At 51.0% G+C, this 15,758-nt stretch overlaps 1 protein-coding gene across 1 annotated transcript in view; it reads left to right on the top strand.

The window, feature by feature from the left end:
* SEMA6B (semaphorin 6B) overlaps positions 1-1,089 on the top strand; it is a gene marked incomplete at both ends in the record, with an annotated part of 66,306 nt that extends 65,217 nt beyond the window's left edge. Inside the window, one exon of the mRNA XM_083350345.1 lies at positions 104-1,089. Coding sequence (XP_083206471.1) covers positions 104-1,089 — 986 coding nt within the window. The remainder of the gene's footprint in view (positions 1-103) is intronic.
* Between the last annotated feature and the right edge of the window lie 14,669 nt (positions 1,090-15,758).

Raw genomic sequence — 15,758 nt, 5'->3', positions numbered from 1 at the left:
GCAAGGCAGTTGTTAAGCGAGCAGCGAGCGGCCCCTAATTTGGGCTGGACTAGAAGACCTCCAAGGTCCCTTCCACCCCTGTTATTCTGTCTTATTCCTACAGGCCTGGTGACCGAAAGCTTTGTGGATGAACCCAACGGGCTGGTGTCCGTCAACTTGCTGGTCATCTCTTCCGTGGCTGCCTTTGTCATCGGAGCAGTGATCTCGGGCTTCAGCGTCTGCTGGTTCATCGGACATCGAGACCGTAAGGAGCTCGCGCGCCGAAGAGACAAGGAGAACATCCTTGCGCATGGCGAATCCGTGGTCAGCGTCAGCCGGCTGGGAGATCGGCGCTCCCGGGGACCCGGCGGGCAGCCTGAAAACCTACTGGCTCCGCTCATGCAGAACGGGTGGCCCAAAGGACTCATTAAGATGGGCCAGCACGACCTCGATTCGGGGGTCCTCCCCACGCCAGAGCAGACCCCCTTGCAGCAAAAGCGTTACCCCAAGCCGTGCAGCTGGGAGTACAGCCACAATCTCATTAACGCTTCCTTGCGCGGAGGAGAACCCCCATCCTCGGTTATCCTTCTCCACGCGGGACACACCCCGGTGCCGTCGCACCTGAGCTCCGGACGAGTCATCCCCATTTCCTGCCAGTCTGTCCTGATTGACCAAGAATTGGACAGCGAAGGAACAGACCTCTCCTTAGACATGCGCTATCTCCCAGTTAGTGGTGGCGAGGGTCCGAGGAGTATCCAAGCGCAGCCAGGTCCACTGGCGCACCGGCCCTGCGGGACTCGCAGCTCGTACGGCAGCGAGCTGCCCATCACGCCGCACGACAGCCCAGATCGGCGGCGGGTTGTATCCGCTCCGAGCGGCGACACGGGCAGTCAGTGGAACCCCGAGAAGCTGAACTTCAATAGTAACAGCGCGGGCAGCAAAGAGAGCGCTCACTTGAGGCGCACCCACACGTTCAACAGCGGGGAAAGTCAGGCAGCCCACGCCCGGGCGCAGAGGACGTCAACGCCGGGCCCACAGCACACCCTCACAGACTACAGCCATCTCTTGAAATACGGTGGCGCAGAGCGGACTCCGTCTTCAGTCAAATAGGGCTGGTCGGGGGTGTGTGGCTTGGCTTGGTAACCTCCTTCCTCAGAGAAGGGGTGGGGTTTCGCCGCAGAGAGGAAGAGGAGGAGGAGGAAGAGCAAAGCAGGAAAACGACAGTGAGAGATGCTTGATTCCCCCATGGGTGGCCTGGAGGGGCCGGCATGCCCCACTTCCCGAGCGTACAAATTTCTGTCCCGTTCCAGACCTGCGCGAGACACAAAAGGAGGCTCTTTTCTTCGTGTGTGCGTGTGCCTGTGTGCGTGTGTTTTGGGGGTTCTTTTCATCCTGGCGCTTCCTCATTGGATTCTTCCTGGCCTTTGCAAAACTCCTCCTCCTCCTTCAGGGGGTGGGCAGGCAGGGGCAGGCCCGGGCACTGCCCCACACCCACCCGCGTGTGGGCGAAGGAACTGTCGGTAGGTCAGGAAGGAACAGCAATTGTGAAACGAGTCGCAACGAGTATCTGCTGCTACGGGGAAAAAAAACGGGAAGGCTGCACAAAGCATTGGGGGGGGAGCCCTCCTCGTTTCTTTACTCATTCACTCTTCCCTCTTCCCCCCCCCTTTATTTTTTTTTTCTTTCGGGCTCTGGAAGGGTGGGGGGATTCAATTTCGGACTGCGAAAGAGCTTTCCGAAAATGACCATTGTCCATTTTTGGTTTTTTCCCTCTTTCTGTTTTTTAAGGTGGGCTCCAGAGGGTCCCACGCACGCCGACACGCACAGATGTGAACCCCACATCCTGAGCTCCTGCAGGGCTGCTGTTCCTGTCTAGGAACAAGAACTTTCTTGGGGGGAAGAGACCCCGACTCCCCTTCTCCTTTGGTGCTACATGTGGGTCCCACCCCTGCAACAGTTGTACTCCTGTCACACCAGCTCCGAGCACAGAATTCCTGGGTGTTCCAGGGTTAGCGGAAAGGCTGATCATGGTGGGAGGGAAGTGTCTATGGCTGGAAATTCATCCTAGATTTCAGTGGTCCCAGCTGGGCCCACCTTGGGGGGGGTGTTTCCCGGCTTTTTAAAATGCTACGTTTCTTTCCGAGATACTCGGGTTGAGTTTGCACAACATGCTAAAGCTGCCGCTTCCTCAACCGTGCTTTACAGGACGAAATCCCAGACTTGCCCCACAGATGGAAAGTCAACTAGCCGACCCCATTTTAACCGAGAGTGTTATCTGAACCTTTTAGAAGGTGAGGGTGAGCTGGCCAGCCTGGTCTGATTGCAGTAAGCAGTTTTGGAATGGTTGTTTTTTTTTTTTAATCGAATTACAAAGCGAGAGAGCGGAAGTGCGCTGATTCCAGCCTGGGTTTCCAAAGGGCTGTGGCACTTCGGCAAGCTCATTGCTTTAGCCCCGCTAGCGATCACACAAATACAGGGGTATCAGGAGTGGAGGTTGCCTGCTGGTTCCTTGTCCTGCCTCTCCCACTCCGTGAAAGTTCCAGGCATTCCCCGGAAGTTCTGTACGCTCCGTGGGAGTGCACGCGTGGAAGTGCCGTGCATTTCATAAAGGTCTCGTGCCGTCTCTGGAAGCTCTGTGCCCTTCGTGGAAGTTCCAGGCACCCTGTGGACGTTCTGTACACTCCGTGGACATTCTGTGCACTCTGAACGTTCTGCGCACTTCATGGAAGACCCATATAATCCGTGGAGGTTTTGTCTACTCCGTGGAAGGTCTGTGGCTTTGACATGGATGGGGTTCTTTGGAGATGTTCTATAAACTTTGTGAGAGTTCTGTGTACTCTGTAGAAGTTCCACGCACTCCGTGGAAGTTCTGTGCACCCCATGGCAATTCCATGCACTCCGTGGAAGTTCTGTGCACCCTACAGCAATTCCATACACTCCGTGAAAGGTCCATGCGCTCCGTGGAAGTTCTGTGCACCCCACGGCAATTCCGTGCACTCCGTGAAAGGTCCACACGCTCCATGAAAGTTCTGTGCACCCCACGGCAATTCTGTACACTCCGTGAAAGGTCCACACGCTCCATGAAAGTTCTGTGCACCCCACGGCAATTCCGTACACTCCGTGAAAGGTACACATGCTCCGTGGAAGTTCTGTGCACCCCACGGCAATTCCATACACTCCGTGAAAGGTCCACACGCTCCATGAAAGTTCTGTGCACCCCACGGCAATTCCGTACACTCCGTGAAAGGTCCACGCGCTCCGTGGAAGTTCTGTGCACCTGACGGAAATTCCATACACTCCGTGAAAGGTCCACGCACTCTGTGGAACTTCCACAGAGCCATGACAGAATTGGCTTCCATGGAACTCCATGGGCAGACAACATTGTCTTCTTCCAAATTCTTCCATTTTCATTCTTTAGTTTAGTTTAGTTTAGTTTTTGTACAAAAAGGAGACCTTGGCAGTTGCATACACACTGTGGAAGTGATGTGGAACAAGGCAAAAGATAAAGCATCTTCTCTTGACACCCATGAGGTTTTGCGTCCCGTACAGGACAGCAAGCGGGGTCCTCCCTTAATTCAGGTAAGGCCACTTTGGTCCTTCGCACAAGGCAGGACAAGAAGCGACGGATGGAAACTAATCCAGGAGAGAAGCAAGCTAGAACTAAGCAGAAACGTCCGGACACTGAGAACGATTAACCAGTAGAACAGCTTGCCACCAGAAGCTGTGCATGCTCCAACTCTGGAAGCTTTCCAGAAGAGACTGGACAACCAGTTGTCCGAAATGAAATAGGGTTTCCTGCCTAAGCAGGGGGTTGGACTAGATGACCTCCTAGGTCCCTTCCAACTCGGCTATTCTGTTATTCTGTACGTGCTTAATCACTCATGGGCCTTAACACAGGGTGCATCTGAACCTCCAGAAGGGAAGATGGAGGCCTGGACATCCGTTAATGTAGTTGGACAAGTATGGAAACCTCCACCCACCCCAGTAGCTCTGACAGCTAAGCCACCGCCGTAATTCTTGAAGTACAAGCCGAGTTTCTTTCTCGTTCGCAGATATGTACACCCGTACAAGAAAGAAACTCAGGATGGCGTGACTCACGCAGAGTTGCAACAGGAACCCTCTGAGAGAGTTTGGCTCTGCTAGGCTTCTTCCTCCTTGGTTTGTAGAGTGACACCCCTGACCCCAAGGAAGCCATCTTCTCCTTCAGCCTTTGTTTGGAAGGCAGCGAGGAAGAGCTTGGACTCAGTCAGAGACACGGAATTCCTAGCGGAGCCTGTTAATCTTTGACTTACTTTCCTGGGGCATCAATTACACTGGAATGGACGAGAATTAATTTGAACATTCCTTCTCCAAGCACAGAGTTTTTCCACAGCCCAAAACGGAATTCTCGCAGTGATTGCAAAAAGAGCAGCAATCACACTGAGGTTTTTGTGCGATTTTTCTGCCGGTGTCCGGCTGCATCGACGCCTTAATTGTGGTGCCGTCTCGAGGAAAGCCAAGGGCTGTGATTTTTGCTCCTAAATGAGCTTGTGAACCTGTCCCCCACATTTCTTATAATTCACCCCAGTGATGAGTAGGAGCAAGAACAAGGTTAGCAAAAAGTACAGGCCGTTCTCCGCTTACGACCGCAATTGGGATAACTTCCGCCCCTAAACAATGCAGTCATTTAATGTGTGACACCGAAAACCTTTTTTTTTTTTTGCTGCAGTCATTAAGAGAACCGCCACTTAGTCCTTAAGTAAATCCGGCTTCCCCCACTGGCGTTTGTCGGACAGTCACAAATGGCGATCACACAATCCCAGAATGCTACAATTGTCATAAATGCATGCTCCTGGATTTTGACCTTGGCGATGCTGAGATGGTCATAAGTGCGAGGTCCGGTTATAAGTCACCTTTTTCAGTGTCATCGTATCTTAAAGCATGCTGGCTGGGGAATTCTGGGAGTGGAAGTCCACCCATCTTAAAACAAACCTAGCTGGGGGATTCTGGGAGTGGAAGTCCACCCATCTTAAAGCATGCTGGCTGGGGAATTCTGGGAATCGAAGTCCACCCATCTTAAAGCTGCTGAAGTTGAGAAACACTGGTTTAGTGTGTTACATGAATCAACCGCTGAATCTTCTGGTGTCCAGTTTTTCATGTGAAAGTAACCCATCTTCTGTGATCGAAGCCTGTCAATTTATTTTATTTTTTATTTTAATTCCATTTATATCCCGCCCTTCTCCAAAGACTCAGGGCGGCTTACAAGCTTAGCAGTAGCCTTCAGGTCCTGAAAAAGTTTGAGAACTTATACTACAGTTCTTCAAACATCATTGCACCAAAATAATCTGCTTTCTCTGCTTTCACACATGGTTGGGAGAGCCCAAGGCCGAATTTCTCAACTTTAGTGACTTTGAAGATGGGTGGACTTCAACTCCCAGAATTCCCCAGCCGGTGTGCCTAGAAAAAAACCCTAGAGGCCTAGGGATCTGCCCTTCTACAGGTAGTCCTCGACTTACGACCACAACTGGGCCCAAAATTTCTGTTGTTAAGGGAGACCTTTGTTCGGTGAGTTTTGCCCCACTTTGGTACCTTTCTTGGTGCAGTCCTTAAGTGAGTTACAGCAGTTCATAAGTTAGTAACTTGCTCATTCAGTGGATCTGGTCTCCCCATTGACTTCAACTGTCAGGAGGTCGCAAAAAGGAGAACCCGGACACTGCAGCCATCACAAGTACAAGTCAGTTGCCCAGCTTTCAAATTTTGATCACGCTGACCCTGGGGATGTTGAAAGGGCCGGGTGAAAAACGGTCGTAAGTCCCTCGTTTCAGCGATATAACTTTGAACGGTCACTAAATGAGCTGTTGTAAGTCAAGGGCTACCTGTACGACAGTCCTTCAAACATCACGGTAACCAAGTCACAGGTTTTATCGTGGCCGAGAGGGCTTTAGTGACTTCAAAACGTGTGGACTTCGACTCCCAGAATTCCCCAGGCAGCGTGCGGAGAAACAACCATAGAGAATTAAGGTCTTCGGAGATTCTCAGTCCTCCAGGTCATGCTTGTCCCAAAGAAGCTTTTTTTTTCAGGTGGCCCTGGGCTTTCTTATTTTTCTTTGAAGACGTTTCTCTTCTCATCCAAGAATTCTCACTTAATGCAGTGAGCCACGTGCAGCTCTGTACATCGGGGGGGGAACAAAACAGCCACTTCCCAAACGCAAGGCACAACATAGGAGAGCAAACCCAGCAGGACAAGAGTCAGCCGTCCATCTGCACTTGAAAGACAAAGGGCCGCTCTTTCGAAGACAACAAAGTCCACATTTTGGACGGAGCAAAGTCCACATTTTGGACGGAGAGGACCGCTGGTTTGAAAGAGGGGTCCCAAGAGGCCATCTGGGTCAAAATTGACCTCCCCCTCTCTCAGCAGAGGGGGAGGAACACAACATCATCCATCTCCAGTCGACAACACGGTCCTTTCCGCAGCTCCAAGAAGGCTCCACACCCATTTGACCCACGGTGATCCTGAGTAGACAGGCAAACCTCCAAGTGGCCTCAAAGGATGCAAATGACCGGCTGTCTGCAAGGAGTATAAATCCTTCCCTTCCCCGCCAGTCCGGTCAGAGCTGAAGAAGCTTCTCGGAGGAGAAGCGAAACGTCTTCAAGGAAAAACAAAAAAAAAAAGTCCAGTTGCCTCCTGAAAAAAAAAAGCACCTTTGGCATAGAGCCGTGGTGGCGAACCTTATGGCACGGGTGCCACAGGCGGCACGCAGAGCCCTCTCTGTGGGCACGCGTGCCGTCGCCCCAGTCCTTGGCCTTCAGCTGGCTTTTATAAAACCTTTTCGCTTTAGGCCTCCGCCGCTGTGTGCGGAAAAAAAAAAAGGTTCAGTCCATCAATCAATTTCAACTTCTCGCGGGGGAAAAAAAAGATCTCGCAAAGTTGGAATTGATTGATTGAACTTTTTAGTCCCACCCAGGCTGCTGTTACCACTACAACCATGACCACCCAATTGGCCACGCCCACCCAATAGGCCACGCCCACCCGGCACCCGATGATACGTAAGTGAGTTTGGGGTTGCAGTTTGGGCACTCGGTCGCTAAAAGGTTCGCCGTCGCTGGCACAGAGAATTTAGGATCTGTCCTCGTACATCCGTTGAGGGTTGGTTCAACCCCGTTAGGACTTGGGAGATTGGGGTGAATTTAAGCCATTCCATCCTCGATTGCCCCCGCATTTTCTTCACATAACCTCGGAGCTTTCGTCAATGGAAAGTGGTGGCTGGGGTTGGTTTTTTTTCCGGAAAAACCTCTGTCCGCTTCTGATTTCCGACTTTCGTCCTGGGAACTTCGGGGGGTAAAGCAGGATCTCTCCGCCTTCACTTGTAAACCGCCGGTCTCACAACTTCGGCAACTTTTTAAGACGTGTGGATTTCAACACCCTTAAAGTTGCTAAGGCTTTCAATCCCGAAGGGAAGAGATTCAAAAACAGTTTGGCAGGACTGCGTTTCAACCACTGTGCGCATTGGGCTGTGTGAAACCTCCACATCACAAGGCAGTGTATTGCCGCAAAAGAACGGCTGGGGGGGGGGGGAAACAGCAGGCATATGTGTGGGCTTTGACCCTCCCACCCGTCCTGGGTGAGTTTCCCATCAGGGCATCCGAGTTAATGCAGGAAGGGGATTAATGGTGCCTGCTTGAATTGGGGGTAAAGAGAAAAGCCACGAGTTTCATTTTGGGGGGGGGGGCAGCTGATTAACCTGGTGGAATTCAGGCAGGGGTGAACCCCCATGTAACAAATGCGAAGGGAGGGGGTGATTGCAGCTCCACCGTGGACTTAGAGGTTGTTGTCAACCCTGAATCTCTCCCTACCCACCCACCCACCCACCCCGGGCAATGCCCCTTCCCTATGGAGATGAGAAAGCACACTGTAAATACGAAGTGTGGGGGCGCATGTGGCCTTGGGGGAAGGGGTCTCGTAGAAGGCAAGTTCTCCCACCGCACCACCCGGTAATTTTTTTTTCCATCTTTGTGTTCCCGCATGCAATAGCAGTAACGGATTCTCTGTATCACTCGAGAGAACACAAATTTCCCTTCCAATAAACCTTGTTTACAACAATTGGATCCTCTTGTTTTGCGCTCTCTTTCCTGAGGTCCAGTTTTTGCTCGCGCACACACACACACACACACACACACACACACACTATCACACGAATAGGAAGGAGATGTAGAGAAGCTAGAAACTGCGCGGAGAAAAAGCAAGAGAGACGATGAGGGGGCTGGAGGCTAAAACACACGAAGAAGAACGCTTGCGGGAATTGGGGATGTCTAGTTGAATGGACGCGGTGGCTCAGTGGGTTAGGACGCTGAGCTTGTCGATCAGAAGATCAGCAGTTTAGCGGGTCGAATCCCGAGTGCTGCATAACAGAGTGAGCGCCTGTTACTCGTCCCAGCTTCTGCCAACCTAGCAGTTCGAAAGCACGTAAAAATGCAAGTAGAAAAATAGGGACCGCTCTGGTGGGAAGGTAACAGCGCTCCGTGCGCCTTTGGCGTCTAGTCATGCCGGCCACATGACCACGGAGACGTCCTCGGACAAGCGCCGAAACGGAGATGAGCACCGGCCCCTAGAGTCGGAAACGACTAGCACGCGTGTGCGGGGGGGGGGGGGAACCTTTACCTTTAGTTGAATGAAGAGAAGGAGCAGGGAGGACAAGATATCAGTGTTTGAATATTTGAGGGGCTGCCACAAAGAAGAAAAGCGGGGGTGGGTTCACGCTCTTCTGCAGGACACCTGAAGGCAAGAACAAGAAGCAACGGATGGAAACTAATCAAGGAGAGAAGCAACTCGGAACAAAGAAGAAATGGCTTGGTGGGGAGCACAATCGGGGGACTGAAGCTAAAACATACGTGGAATAATTGCAGGAATTGGGGATGTCTAGTCTAACAAAGAGAAGGCCAAGGTGTGTGTGTGGGGGGGGGGACACAATAGCAGTTTTCCAGTATTTAAGGGCCTGCCACAAAGACGAAGGGGGTAAATCTATTCTCCAAAGCCCTGCAAGGCAGAACGAAAAGGAATGGATGGAAATTATTTTAAAAAAGAGAGAGAGAGAGAGAGAGAGAGAGAGAGAGAGGGGGGGGGGAGGGAGGGAGGGAGGGAGGGAGGGAGAGAGAGAGAGAGAGAGAGAGAGAGAGAGAGAGAGAGAGAGAGAGAGAAGCAACCTAGGACTAAGGATAAATTTCCTGACAGTGAGAACAATTAATCACTGGAGATGACCTCCAAGTTACCTTCCAACATCATCGTCATCGTCATCATCATCATCATCATCATCATCATCATCATCTTTAATTATTATTATTATTATTATTATTATTATTATTATTATTATTATTATTATTATTATTATTATTATTATTATTATTACGTGGAACTAAGGAGAAATTCCTTGACAGTGAGAACAATTAACCAGTGGAACGGCTTGCCACCAGAAGTTGCGGCTGCTCCATCCCTGGAGGTCTTTAAAGAAGAGACTGGACAGCCATTTGTCTGAAATGCTATAAGGTCTCCTGCTTGAGCAGGGGGTTGGACTAGATGACCTCCCAGGTCCCTTCCAGCTTCTATCCTGATTCTTGAAATCCCTCCGTGAAGGAAAAAAAAATGGTTGTCTTGAACAATGCCGTGCCTTTTGTTGCTACCTATTAAGATATGTGTCTGTGCGCACAAGCGCGTGCACACACACACACACACACACACAAAGCTACAGGAGCATTCAGAACAGCTGACAAAGCCCTTGCGCTCAACAGATGCCCCGCTGTTCGGAAAAAAAAAATCATGCTGTTTGCCTTTCGGCTTTGGCAGCCTTCGCTGGACACGGTGTGCCAATAAAGCTGATAGGATTTAATAGAAGGGAAATTGACTGTGTCGGAAGCAAATGTGCCTATTTGGGGTGAAACCCCCCCCTTCTCCTTTGATGTGACTGGGCCTGGTTCCCACTGACCGCGACTGAAAAGCAAACATAGACACTATTGGGGGAACGGAGGCTAAAACATACGAAGAACGGTTGCTGGAATCGGGAATGTCTAGTTTACAGAAGAGAAGGACCGGGGGTGGGGGGGACACAGAATTTTATTTATTTATTTAATTTAATTTAATTTCTATACCGCCCTTCTCAGGGCGGTGTACAGGGCAATAAAAATACAACATACAAAAATTAAAAATGAGATTAAATTAATCTAGCCCTAACAATAAATAATTACAAATTACAAATTAAAAATACCCCAAACCCATTAGACCAGGCCGTGTGACTGTATTTGAGGGGCTGCCCCAAAGAAGAGGGAGTCAAGCTGTTCTCCAAAGCGCCTGAAGGCAGGACAAGAAGCAACGGATGGTAACTAATCAAGGAGAGAAGCAACCTGGAATTAAGAAAAAACTTCCTGGCGGTGAGAACAATTAACCAGTGGAACAACCTGCCTCCAGAAGCTGTGAATGTTCCAACACTGGAGGTTTTTAAGAAGAGACTGGACAGCCATTTGTCTGAAATGGTATAGGGTTTCCTGCCTGAGCAGGGGGTTGGACTAGATGACCTCCAAGGTCCCTTCCAACTTTACTATTATGATTATTCTATTCTATTCTATTCTATTCTATTCTATTCTATTCTATTCTATTCTATTCTATTCTATTCTATTCTATTCCATTATTTTGTTATTCTATTCTATTCTATTATTATTTTGTTATTCTATTCCATTCCATTCCATTCCATTCTATTCTATTCTATTCTATTCTATTCTATTCTATTCTATTCTATTCTATTCTATTCTATTCTATTCTATTCTATTCTATTCTATTCGTTTTTAAATGAATGAATGAACCTTTATTGTCAAAGTGCCACCATGTATACACTGAGATTGGCTGAGTATCCCTTCGTGCCCCCACTACCACAACTCACAGTAACAACAAACCCACCATCTTGTTACACCATGTGAGCTAGTTGCACAACGCACCGGCCTCGCAAGTCAATCATGCATAAAGTTTATAAAATTATTTCCCGTTCAAGAGCTTGACAGCCCACGGATAAAAGCTGTTTTTCAGCCTGTTGGTGCAGCTGGCTGTACTCCTGTATCTCCTACCCGATAGTAGGAGAGTAAAGAGATACCGTCCAGGGTGTGAGTCATCCCTGAGAATTTTCCTCATTCTTCCAAGGCAGCGGGTCCTGGCGAGGTCAACCAGTGGTGTCAGGGGACAGCCCACAATGTCTTGTGCTGTGCTCACTACCCTCTGTAATACGTCCGCGGCTGTCAGACCAGCATACCAAACCACAATACCATACGAGAGGACGCTCTCTATAGTAGACCGGTAAAAGAGGGTCATTAGCCGTTGTTCTGCCCTGTTCTTCCGCAAGACCCTGAGGAAGTGAAGCCTCTGTTGGGCCTTTCTAGACACCTGGGTTGTGTTGACTTTCCAAGTAAGATCTTTGCAGAGGTAGACAACGATTTGTCTGAGATATTGTAGGGTTTCCTGCCTGAGCAGGGGGGTTGGACTAGATGACCTCCAAGGTCCCTTCCAACTCTGTTATTCTGTGATACTGTCATTCTGAAGGCCGGACAGGAAGCAACAGACGGAGACTCCTCAAGGAGAGAAGCAACCTGGAACTAAGGAGAAAGTTCCTGACAGTGAGGACAATTCAGCCGTGGAACGGATTGCCTCCAGAAGTTGTGGGTGCTCCATCACTGGAGGTTTTTCAGGAGAACCATTTGCCCGTAACATTATATAGGGTTTCCCGCCTGAGCAGGGGGTTGGACTAGATCAGTGTTTTTCAACCACTGTTCCGCGGCACACTAGTGTGCCGCGAGATGTTGCCTGGTGTGCCGTGGGAAAAATGGAAAAGTAATTATAAAATACTTTCTTTGTGTTTATTTGATTCCTATTCAAGAGAATTACTTTATATATAGTCAATATAGGCACAGAGTTAAATTTTTTAACATTTTCTAATGGTGGAGTGCCTGGTGATTTTTTTCATGAAACAAGTGTGCCTTTGCCCAAAAAAGGTTGAAAAACACTGTAGTGACTAGATGACCTCCAGGGCCCCTTCCAACTCTATGACTCCGTTATTCCACTTTTTAACCACGGATGCCCCCTGCTGGCTAGGCAGGGCCAGGAGAGATGGGCACAGCCCTTTGGGCCGAGCCGAGCCGAGCAGCCTAGCCCACCCGGCTAGAAAGAGGCAAGCTTGCGCACTCCTTTGGCGCATTCCGACATGCCCCCAATCAAGGTCACGGAGCGAGTCCGGGAGCAAAAACGGCCCCTCCAGCTCCTCGCAAGGCGTGAAATGGATTTGCTCCTAGCTGGCTGAGATTGAATTTGCCTTTCTGGGTGGTGGTGGGGGGGGGACAAAGAGGGGGGGGGTTAGCTTCTGATCACAGGCTCCAGATGGCTCGCCGGTAGAAAGGGAAGGCAATAAATCTCTCCCACCCACCCCCAACCCCCCCAACCCCCACCCCAGTTGGTCCCTGGGAGCCCGTAAAGAGGAAAACGGTATTGTGGACACCGCAAGATGCTGCGTGGAGGCGCCTGGCTGGGGGGGGGAGAGAGGAAAAGGTGGGGGGAGCTGAAGAAGAGCTTGAGAGCCTCTTGGAGAATGAGGGGGGGGCAGCACAGCAGGTGGAAAGGAGACCCGGTCTGGGGGCCTTTGAGGGTGGGGGTCAGGGGGGGTCCTTTTCCCGTCATCTTCCCTTCTTTTTTCTCCCTTGTTCCTTCCTTGCTTCCATCCATCTCTCTCATCCCTGCGGTCTCTCCTTCTCTCCTTCCTTCATCGACTCCTTCCTTTCTCTTTATCTCTCTCTCTCTCTCTTCCTTTTCTATCCGTCGTTCTCCTCCCTACTTCCCTCCCTCCTTCTCTCCCTTCCTTCCTTCCCTCCCTCCCTTCCTTCCTTCTTTCCTTTTCCTTGCTTCCATCCGTCTCTCTTATCCGTGCAACTCTCCTTCGTTCCTTCTTTCTCCCGTCCCTTCCTTCCTTCCTTTCTCTATCTCTATCCCCCTCCCTTCCTTCGCTGTCCGTCATTCTTCTCCTCTCTGCCTTTTTTCTTCCTTCCTTCCCTTCCTTCTTTTCCTCCATCCATCCGTCTTATCCATGCATCTCTCCTTCTCTCCTTCCTTCATCCACTCATTCGTTTTTCTTTATCTCTCTCTCTGTTCCTTTTCTATCCATCATTCTCCTCCCTCCCTCTTTCCCTCCTTCCTTCCTTCTTTCCTTCCTTCCTTCCTTCCCTCCCTCCCTCCCTCCCTCCCTCCCTTCGCTCCCTCTCTCCCTTCCTCCCTCCCTCCCTCCCTTCCCTCCCTCCATTGCTTCCTTCCTTCCTTCCTTCCTTCCTTCCTTCCTTCCTTCCTTCCTTCCTTCCTTCCTTCCTTCCTTCCTCTCTTCCTCCTTTTTTCATTCTTCCCTTTGCTCTTTCTTTTTCCTCTCTACTTCTCTCCACTCTCATCTCCTTCCTTCCTTCCTTCCTTCCTTCCTTCCTTCCTTCCTTCCTTCCTTCTTTCCTTCCCTCTCCCCCTCCCTCCCTTTTCCCCAGAAGACCACCCTGCGCGGTCCCCTAGCCATGATTCCTTGTTTGCTTGTTCTTGCCATTTCTCTTTCTTCCCAAATGGGCACCTCTGTACGACACGTTCTGGTTTGGCATCCGACATTTCTATTTCTGAGTTCAAGACTCTTAAGGACTAGAAATTTGGGAGAAGGGGAATCAAACCGGTGTTTCCTTTTGCAGACCGGATCCGGTCTTCTTGGCAGAGATTCCCAGCCTCCCTTTTGCCACCAGTTTTTGCCAAACATTCAGCTGGCATTTTTCACACACACGTGCACATTCCCAACAAAATCCATCAGCCCCAGTTGCCAATTGAGACCGCTAAACCGCAGGGTGAAATTGAAGGGGGAAAAAATGCCGCCTGAAACTCCAAACCTGTGCATTTGTGAATGTGGCTCGGGAAAGGTTGAAATTTCTTTGCACTCTGATGAAATGCAGTTTCTATTATTTCCCTGTGTTATGCAAGCTTAGACGGTGGGGGCCCCCAAGTGGATGGAACTTCTTTTGAGGAGCTGTGAAGGGCGCCCCCTGCTGGCCAACTATGGATAAAACCATAAAGTGTTAATACCACTTTACAAGGCCTCAGTAAGGCCACACTTGGAATAATGCATCCAGTTTTGGTCACCACGATGTAAAAAAGAGGTTGAGACTCTAGAAAGAGGGCAGAGAAGAGCAACAAAGAGGATCAGGGGACGGGAGGATAAAACATATGAAGAACGGTTGCTGGAATTGGGGATGTCTAGTTTAATGAAGAGAAGGACGAGGGAGGACAGGATAGCAGCGTTCCCAAAGAAGAGGGAGTCAAGCTGTTGTCCAAAGCGCCTGAAGGCAGGAGAAGAAGCAACGGATGGAAATTAACCAAAGGGAGAAGCAACCTAGAACTAAGGAGAAACTTCCTGACAGTGAGAACAATTCACCAGTGGAACAACCTGCCTCCAGAAGCTGTGAATGCTCCAACACTGGAAGTTTTTAAGAAGAGATTGGACAGCTATTTGTCTGACATGGTATAGAGCAGGGGTCAGCAACCCAAAACAGCAAAAGAGCCACTCGGAACCGGTTCTGTCATACACACAAAAAATTGGGACCCGCAAAATGTGCGCACGCATGTGGGCGCGCATGAGCACAACAAGCAAAAAATACACCACCCTCTACGCCCGCACCGCATCCTGAGCTGCACGCACCTGTCGCTGCCCAGTGCCGCCAGCTTACGCGGGGGGGGGGGAGAGACGGACTTGCAGGCGATGCACACTGGGTTGCGGCGGCGCCTTCAGCCCGGGCACCGCCGGAGCCACCCGAGCGCCCTCTCCCTTTCCTGGGACCTCCAAACCTCTGCGTTTGATGAATGCAGCAGCTCTTCAAATGTGGAGGCAGAGTTTGGGGAGCTGCGCAGCTCTAAACCGCCGCCGCCCCGTTTGCAGAGCTGTTGCATTCCTCCGCATTTGAAAGAAACACGAACGCAGCAGCTGTGCAAAGAGGACGGTAGCAGTTTGGAGAGTGCGTGCGCACCTCTCCAAATCGCCGCCATCTCGTTTGGAGACCTGCCGCGTTCGTTCATGTTTGACGAGCGCGGCAGACCTCCAAACAGGATGGTGACGGTTTGGAGAGGTGCGCGCGCACTCTCCAAACCGCCGCCGTCCCGTTCGGAGACCTGCCGCGCTCGTCAAACATGGATGAACGCGGCAGCTGTGCAAACGGGTCGGCGGCGGTTTGGAGAGCGCGCGCGCACCTCTCCAAACCGCCGCCGTCCCGTTTGGAGACCTGCCGCGTTCGTTCATGTTTGACGAGCGCGGCAGACCTCCGAACGGGACGGCAGCGGTTTGGAGAGGTGCGCGCGCACTCTCCAAACCGGCGCTGCCCAATGGGAGACCTGCCGCGCTCGTCAAACATGGACGAACACGGCAGCTGTGCAAACGGGCCACAGCAGCTTTCCCAACAAGCGGCGCCACTGCCCGTTCAGGCGGAGGTGCGCGCGCACCACTGCCCGTTCGAAGAGGTGCGCGCGCACCGGGCGACTGGGAGCTGCAGGAGACGGTTCAAAGAGCCACATGCGGCTCCGGAGCCGCGGGTTGCCGACCCGTGGTATAGAGTCACCTGCCTGAGCAGGAGGTTGGACTAGAACAGGGGTCCCCAACCCCTGGTCCGTGAACTGGTACTGAGCCGCAGCTTGGATGTTTTAGGACAGGGGTCCCCAACCCTCGGTCCGTGGACCAGTACTGCGCCGTGGCACGCCAGCAACCGGTCCGCAC

The sequence above is a fragment of the Vipera ursinii genome (genome assembly GCF_947247035.1).
Source record: "Vipera ursinii genome assembly, chromosome: 1".
Lineage (NCBI taxonomy): Eukaryota > Metazoa > Chordata > Lepidosauria > Squamata > Viperidae > Vipera > Vipera ursinii.
The sequence above is the reverse complement of the archived record's forward strand: the minus strand, read 5'-3'. Positions and strand labels throughout refer to the sequence as shown.